General features: G+C 34.6%; 1 protein-coding gene across 1 annotated transcript; it reads left to right on the top strand.

The window, feature by feature from the left end:
• Positions 1-278: 278 nt before the first annotated feature.
• On the top strand, positions 279-7,533 carry LOC115974333 (DUF21 domain-containing protein At1g47330). Its single transcript, XM_031094634.1, has 12 exons — positions 279-630; positions 1,405-1,481; positions 1,572-1,655; positions 1,960-2,073; positions 2,252-2,338; positions 2,548-2,687; positions 2,776-2,863; positions 5,080-5,153; positions 5,326-5,516; positions 6,145-6,341; positions 6,754-6,800; positions 7,121-7,533. The coding sequence occupies exons 1-12, from the start codon at positions 456-458 to the stop codon at positions 7,239-7,241; spliced, it is 1,395 nt and encodes a 464-aa protein (XP_030950494.1). The 5' UTR covers positions 279-455; the 3' UTR covers positions 7,242-7,533.
• Positions 7,534-8,199: the final 666 nt, after the last annotated feature.

Raw genomic sequence — 8,199 nt, 5'->3', positions numbered from 1 at the left:
CTTAGGTTCAGTGTATTAAATACATTGAACCATGCTAATAATATGCTATTATTAGCGTTTAAACATAGGTATCCAGCTAGCTTAGGTTCGAGTCCATTTTGGGGCCCACCGTACACGAGTCATAAAATTCAAGATTCTAAAGATATTCCCATCCGACGGCTGATATTGATGTTCAAACCAAAGCAATCTCGATGATTTTAAGTGGAGACACAAAAATAGAGAGTGTAAATGTTAAACTCAGTGTCAGCGTATTACACGCAAGAAAAGTTTACTGACAAACAATTGGACACACGATCAATCTGTCCAATTTTAGGATGATCAAACCAAATAAATTGGAAAGTGTGAAAAAGTGAAACACAGAACACAAAAAAAGTGACTTACGAACCTGCACGTTTGCAGATCTTCTTCAAACTGAGAGACAAAACAAACAGTGAGAAAGAGAGAGAGAGAGAGAGATGGGAAACTTGGCGTGTTGTGGGAGTGAGTTCTGGTTGTATGTGTTGGTGATAGTAGGACTGGTGGCCTTTGCTGGGCTCATGGCTGGTCTCACCCTGGGTCTCATGTCTTTGGGCCTCGTCGACCTTGAGGTTCTCATCAAGTCTGGTCGTCCTCAGGATCGTTTACACGCCGGTACTAATTTTCTGTCTCTCACTCTTTTTTTTTTTTTTTTTTTTTTTTTTTTTTTTTTTTATAAATTTTTTTGTAGGTGGGTCACTTTTTTGAGCTGAAAATGAAAAACCCAATAGGGGCATATAGTTAGTGATAAAGAAATGTACTTTTGCCCTTAATTTGTATTAATCCGAAGACCCAGTTGGTTCCTGTGTTAATTGATGATATAATGGATTGTTGGTGCGGATATTTTTACGCTATTTGCTTCCTAAGGCTTTGGAAATTTTAACTCTTTTTAAGAATTGAGATGGTTATTTGTGGATGTTTTAGTAGTATCGTTATGGGATCAATGGGAGAACTTGTTGTTTATGTTATGAATTATGTAATTCATGTTTTGGACAACTAGATTTTCTGTTAGAATATTTGGTTAAGTGATTATATTCCCCATTTCCTAAAAGCTCAAGTTTTTGAGACAATTGGGAACTTATATTGGTAAAAATTAAAATTCCCACTTGTTAGGTCTTACTTATTAAGGGGAGTTTGCACCCCCACATGAGGGGAGTGATAGAATATTTGTGAAGTCTTTAAATTCACTATTTTTTAACAGTTTAAACTTTTAAAACAATCAGTAATTTATCAGGAACTACCTTCCCCGAATAAGATTTCAGCTTGCATATCTTTTTCTTTATTTTTTCATTTGGTGGCTGAGCTGACTCACCGAGTTCAAGTTTCACATGGATTGTGCTGAAGGAAGCTATAAGTTGTAAGTGATGTGTTTTAATTTTTTGCTTTCAGCTAAGATATTTCCAGTGGTAAAGAATCAGCATCTTTTACTATGTACACTATTGATTGGAAACGCATTAGCAATGGAGGTAACTTTGTGGTTCTGGAGGTAGCTGATAGATATATGGTAAAAAAATAAATAAATGTTCTTTTCATATTATCTTTTCTCTCCTCTGCAGGCTCTTCCCATATTCTTGGACAAGCTTGTGCCTCCATGGGCAGCAATTCTGATATCAGTGACTCTCATCCTTGCGTTTGGTGAGGTAGTTTATCACCAGTATGGGAGTAAGTTGTTCTATAAGAAAATTCTAAAGCTACTACCAATTTTACTACAAAAGGCTCACAAACTGATGTGACAATGTATGTAATTGGGGCATTATCAACAATCTAATAAATAAATAAATTTCTTAATTACATTTTTTTTTTGTGTGTTTTTTAAGTGCTAACATGTCAGTTTTTAAGACTGATTAGTAAAATTTGAAATAGGAATTGCATCACTTTGGTTCTGTAATGTAGTCTACTTGCACAAATGATTCTGGATTTATTTGCTTGTACGTTTCATTACAGATAATTCCACAAGCAGTCTGTACTCGCTATGGCTTGACAGTCGGAGCAACAATGGCCCCACTCGTCCGTGTTCTTCTTTGGCTGTTCTTGCCTATTTCTTATCCAATTAGTAAGGTAGAATGAATATAGATGATCATATGAAAGTTATATGTTTATAAACTGTGTTTTGTGCTAGTTGGGTTGGATATTTGATTTAGTTGTGAAGAAAATAAAAACTTCTGTTATTTCCTTATAATCAAGGAGTTTATATTATTTTTTTTCTTTTCAATTAACACTATTATATTAAGTCCAGATGTTGGATTGGATGTTGGGTAAGGGACATGCTGTTCTGCTACGGAGAGCAGAGCTGAAAACTTTTGTGAATTTTCATGGCAATGAGGTATTATTTTGAACTTTAGAGTTTCTGCAATTTAAGCTTTAAAGATATTCTGCATTAGGCATGCAGAAACCGTCTTATTGGAATTTTATGAAAGATGTTTATGGCCAGAGAAATGTCATCCTAATGGCATATGTTTTGATGCTCTGGACTAGCTCCCATTCCCCCTGGTTCTCTGATGTAAAATGGTATACATATGTTTTGTTGTTTAGGCTGGGAAAGGCGGGGATTTAACGCATGATGAGACTACAATTATCACTGGGGCACTTGAATTGACTGAAAAGACTGCAAGAGATGCCATGACTCCCATAACAAATGCATTTTCCCTTGATCTGGATGCAAATCTTAATTTGTGGGTTTCTGGATTCTTGTTTTGTTCTCTCCATCATGTTTTGTGCACTTTGTATGCTTTACCCCCAACGTCTATCTCCATTATGCAGGGAGACTTTGAATGACATAATGACAAGGGGTCATAGTAGAGTTCCAGTTTATGCTGGAAAACCAACAAACATAATTGGACTTGTCCTGGTAATTCATTTCTTTCTGTTATACTTTTTCTGGATTATTGATATCAATGATTCTATTCTACACACACACACACACATATATATATTTTATCAGTTTGTTCCATGCTCAGATGATCGTATCTCCCAGCAGATGGTGAAAACTATTCATAGAAGCTTTTTTGTTCTATTTATATTTTTTATTCTAATATGCTTGATGTATGTTTATATTTTAATGAGAGCTAGTTAATGGGTAAATTCAATGAGATGGTAGCCTGATAATCCACCATTGATTTTGTGTCATGTTTTGTTGGACATACATAGTTAAAACTGTTGAGTAATGAAAATTTTTGAAAAGCAAAGAGAAAGTTGCTGCCAATTTCGGCAGCCTTAATGGTTCTTTCTGTATCTGAGTAAAATGTGCATGGTAGGTGGCGGGATGTGGTGGTATCTGTATACCAGAATCCAGACTGGGATTAAGTAATGTTAAGTTCAATTGAGTTGTTGTATGATGGTATCTTATATTAACTATTATATCTCTCAACTTTATGTATGTTATATGAAATATCTGTAATACTAACACAACTTTACTTATTTGAAATTATTGTTTCCTAAAGTAATTAGTTACTTGACAAATAAGGTGCATGCCTCACTTAATGTTGCTCAGATGTTAATCAAATGAATTTTAGTCTTTGACGCCGTTTTACCTAGAATGCAGGCATTGTGGCACAGGAGTATTCCACTTACCTTGAAATGTGGTGTGATGGGGGCACTCATTTACATCTTACCTAGATGGCTTAGTTTGAAGTTAGAATAATAGAAGGTTATTTGGTCTCTATGTTCACAGAATTCTCAACATAGCCTTATTCCCAAATTTTTGGGGTCAGCTATGGATCTTGAACAAATTAGTTTGGGTCTGCCACATGTATTATTTTCCTCTATTCTATTCTATCTGAAGTCATACTCTTTGTTACTTCCCTAATTGACATGTCCTTTTTTTTATTATTTCTGCTAATGTTCTTTTTGGCCCACCTCTACCTTTTTCTGTTCTCTCAACTTGGATAAACTTATTCTTTTTTAACGCTGCATTAATTGCCCTCCTTTGAACATGACCAAACCATCTCAAGCGAATTTCTCTCATCTTTTCATCAATAGGGTAACCCCTATCTTTAAGTAGATTTCCTCATTTTGAATCCTATATTTTTGTGTATTTCATTTATCCATCTTAAAATTCTCATTTTAGCTACACTCATGTTATGGATATGTTGCTTCTTAACAGCCCAACATTCAGTACCATAGACCATAGAGCATAGCTAGTCATATGGCAGTTTTGTAAATTTTTGCTTAAACTTAAAAGGTATTTTATGATCACACAATACTCCTGCAATACTCCTGATGCACTTCTTCACTTCATCCACCTTGATATTATACTATGATTCACATCCTCTTCATTCTCTCCATCTTTATGAATTATTAATCCAAGATATAAAAAAGGCATTTTATGATCACACAATAGTCCAAATGCACTTCTCCATTTCGTCCACCTTGCTACTATCCTATGTTTCACATCCTCTTTACTCTCTCCATCTTTTTATGAATTATTAATCCAAGATATCAAATGCTCTTGCTCTTGCTCTTTAGTATCTCCTAACCATCTACTCTTATTGCCCCTTATTCTCTGTTTCTACTTTTGCTAAACTTACACTCCATGTATTTTGTTTTAGTCCTACTCAATTGAGAGCCTTTAAATTTTGGAGTGTCATGCCAAATTTCTAACTTGGCATTAATTCCACTTCTAGATTCATCCAATAAAGCTGTATTATCTGCAAAAAAGTATACACCAACGGACTTCCTGTTGAATTGATTTAGTGAGCTCATCCATTACTAGTGCAAAGATATATGAGCTTAATGTGGATCCTTGATGCAAACCTATAGTGATAGGAAACTCACTTGTAATTCCTCCATTTGTTCTCACACTAGTGCTCTGTCATACATATCATTGATGCAAACATAGTGCCTTTCAAGCAAGATGAAAATTTTTGGATCAACAATCTTACTGTTTTGCATCTTTTTTTTGTTTTTGTTTTTGTTTTGATAAGCAACTAAAATTTTCCACGTCTTGGAGCGATAATCCTGGATCTCAGTACACTAGGATAGTAGTGAATTGTAGTAATTCTTGTCTGATGCCTTTAATTCTTAATTGTATCCACTTGAACTTAATTCCATTTCTAACATGTGCAGGTTAAAAATCTCTTGACAGTTGATCCAAAAGTTACAGTTTCCTTGAGAAAAATGATAATCCGGAAAATTCCTCGGTAGGATAACACATCAATTCTAAATTTATGTATAGATGGGAGAGGACATGTTTGCCTGTGATAATGATACCCCTAAAGTGTAACTTGCATAAGTGGCTTCCTTGCAATTGTTGAATTGGCTTTATATATACATTCCTGATATTCTTGTTGTACTTTCTGACCCATCCTTCAGGGTATCAGAAGACATGCCTCTGTATGACATTCTAAATGAATTTCAGAAGGGTCACAGCCACATTGCTGTTGTATATAAGGATCTAAATGAGAAAAAAGATACATCAAAGAAAGGTAAAGAGAGGGAACAACTTGAGTTTAAGGATAGCTGTAGAAAGCACAGAGGCAGTTTTAAGGCGTCACCAGATCAAGGTGAGGATTTAGGAAGCAGGAATAGAAGGATGCCGTACATATTTTATCCTATTTTTGTAACAGCAACTATCTTGCGTTTCAGGTCTTTTTGAACCATAAATCAAATGTTTGATCATTTAATTTACCATATTATCCTACTGATAGTGGTGTAACAACTGTATTTCTTAATTGGTGTAGGTGTCCCATCTTTCCATGTGATTTCATGATTAATGAACTTTTTCTTCCCTTAAATTGTTCCTGATTTCTCATGTCCCAATTTTGTACCCCTTTTTTTCCTGATTAGTGATGTCTCCACCTTATTTACAATTCCAATACCTTATTGGTTCCTGAAATATATGAATCCTGGAATTGCAGCAGGTGTCTCTGCTTTATTTATTTATTTATATTAAATACTAATATTTCCATTCCACAACTCATGTATGTGTCATTTTCTCCATGTGGTTAATTAATATGCCCCAGTTGATGATTTGATTATGACTGATTATGCCACAACTCATGGTGCTTTTATCATTTGTAAAAAATATATTGTGATTGATATGGCCTTATATATTTGTCACACCTCGTGCCTTAATTTTCTCCATCTGTTTCTTTGAACAATTTATGATTAATCTACTTTATGTAAAACCAGAAAATCTTGATGTTAGTCCCACTTCTGCTACCCAAGATTTGGGGGCAGAATCAAAAGCTACTGCCTATAAAAAGCGACATAGAGGTTGTTCATATTGCATTCTGGACATTGAAAATCTTCCAATTCCAGAGTTCCCGTCCAATGAAGAGGTCGTTGGTGTAATTACCATGGAGGATGTCATTGAAGAACTTCTTCAGGTAATGTTTTCTTATTAAAAAAAAAAGTTTTCTTCAGTACAAAATCATGACCATATAAACTTAAGGAACAGATCAATGGGCTTGGGACCAACCATCCTCTGGTCCTGCTTACGTGTTGTCTTAGACAGCTTTCCCATGACAAGGATGATGATGACTATGATGGTTATTGTAAATGAAATGCATGCCCATATTTTATAGGGATTGTTGATGGACCAAGTAATTTACTTTTCTAAAAAGGTTAAAAGGGATACATGGTTGAGCCCAATTCTCAAGGATGCTTTTAGTTAATTAAAGAAATATTGGGTATAAGTAACTGATCTGCTTCTGTAGAACAACCCCTCTTAAAGTGTGGGTTTTCTATTTGAATTTTGTTTTATATGGTGATCTCAATTTAAATGTTTGCCTGTGTCAGGAGGAAATATTGGATGAAACCGATGAATATGTCAACATCCATAACAGGTAAAATATAACCATTTTGTTGCATTATTTGGTTCTATTGCCTGCATATATATGTGAAGCCTGCAACTTATCTTTCCACCAAAAATGATGAAAGGGTGAACATCGGTATCATTCAGTTTGTTTCACTTTTCAATAATCACAAGCGTCTTGACAAGGGTTCTTTTGCTAAGCTGGCAGGACAGTGGACTGCCTAGTCCGTTGCTTCTCAGCAAATTGAAGAACACATTTGATCCTTGATTTGCCATGATGTATTTAGTGCTTGAACCAAATAAGAAATTGTTTATGAACCTCATAAATGGCATTATTGCTTGTGAATGCAGGATAAAGGTCAACATGCATGCATCTCAGGAAAAAGCTCCTGAGTTGAATTCGCCACAGCCCTCCCCCACCAGCACTCCAATCCCAAACTCCCCACCAACCACAACAAACCAAGTTTCTTAAGTGGACTCGTTGAGGATTGGTTCGTAATAGGAACGTAGATTTACTTCGAAAACAGAAGTTGGGAATTTGTCACTTGGCAGGAACAGTGGCTTACCCAACTTGAATTTTTTAGTTAGACTGCCTGGAATTATGTAATGTAATTATGTAGAAAGAGATGCTCGTCAGTTAGATGTTCTGTTTAAGTTGATGGTGGCTTTTTGTATTTAAAATCAAACTGAATTACTGAAGATATAAGCTAAATTTATCAAACTGTAAATCAGTTCCATTTAATGCAGCCTTTCACGCGAGAAAAGAGAGGAAACAAAATATCATTTTAACTGTCAAGAATAAGGTATCAGTTATAACAAACAAAAGTTCAAAGACAAATGGAGCTTTGTTTGAATGACTATATAAAGAGTAGAGGATCAACAAAGATGGAAGGAGTACTTAAAAGTCACTTTTCTATTCTAATGAACCCAAATTCATATACACCCTCAATAAAGTTTTCTACTCTTTCCTTATAGTTTTTGCCTTTTATTTATATTTGGGAAAAAATACCGGAATTTCTATTTTGAGCCCAATGCTACTTACCTTTATAAGAATTCAACAAGTTTTATGTAAATTTAATCTTTTTTTTTAGAAACTTATGTAAATTTAATCACATTTAGCAGTTTACTCCCAATTACCAAATCAAGCACAATATTCTTAATGCAAGAAAGCAATTTGGTAATGAAGTGAAAAAAGAATGGAAATTTTCTTTATAATGAAAAAAAAAAAAAAAAAAAAAAAAAAAAAAAAAAAAAAAAAAAACTCCTCTGAGCATAATGTACCCTAACAAAACAATTCACATAAACGAAAGAGTTTACGAACTTATAATAAAACCTTTGGGTTTAGATTCTATTGACTTAGTAGACAACTCATTGATATCACCGTAGCAACTCCAAAACCTTTGGACTTCTTCTATATGAACCTCTTCACA

This window comes from Quercus lobata, chromosome 2 (assembly GCF_001633185.2).
Source record: "Quercus lobata isolate SW786 chromosome 2, ValleyOak3.0 Primary Assembly, whole genome shotgun sequence".
Classification (NCBI taxonomy): domain Eukaryota; kingdom Viridiplantae; phylum Streptophyta; class Magnoliopsida; order Fagales; family Fagaceae; genus Quercus; species Quercus lobata.
Note: the sequence above shows the minus strand (reverse complement) of the source record. Positions and strands in the feature narration are given on the sequence as shown.

Coding starts and splice junctions, on each gene's coding strand:
- LOC115974333 (XM_031094634.1), top strand. CDS start 456: ATGGGAAACTTGGCGTGTTGTGGGAGTGAGTTCTGGTTGTATGTGTTG. Junction 1,656..1,959: donor TCATCCTTGCGTTTGGTGAG/GTAGTTTATCAC, acceptor GTTTCATTACAG/ATAATTCCACAAGCAGTCTG. Junction 6,801..7,120: donor TATGTCAACATCCATAACAG/GTAAAATATAAC, acceptor TTGTGAATGCAG/GATAAAGGTCAACATGCATG.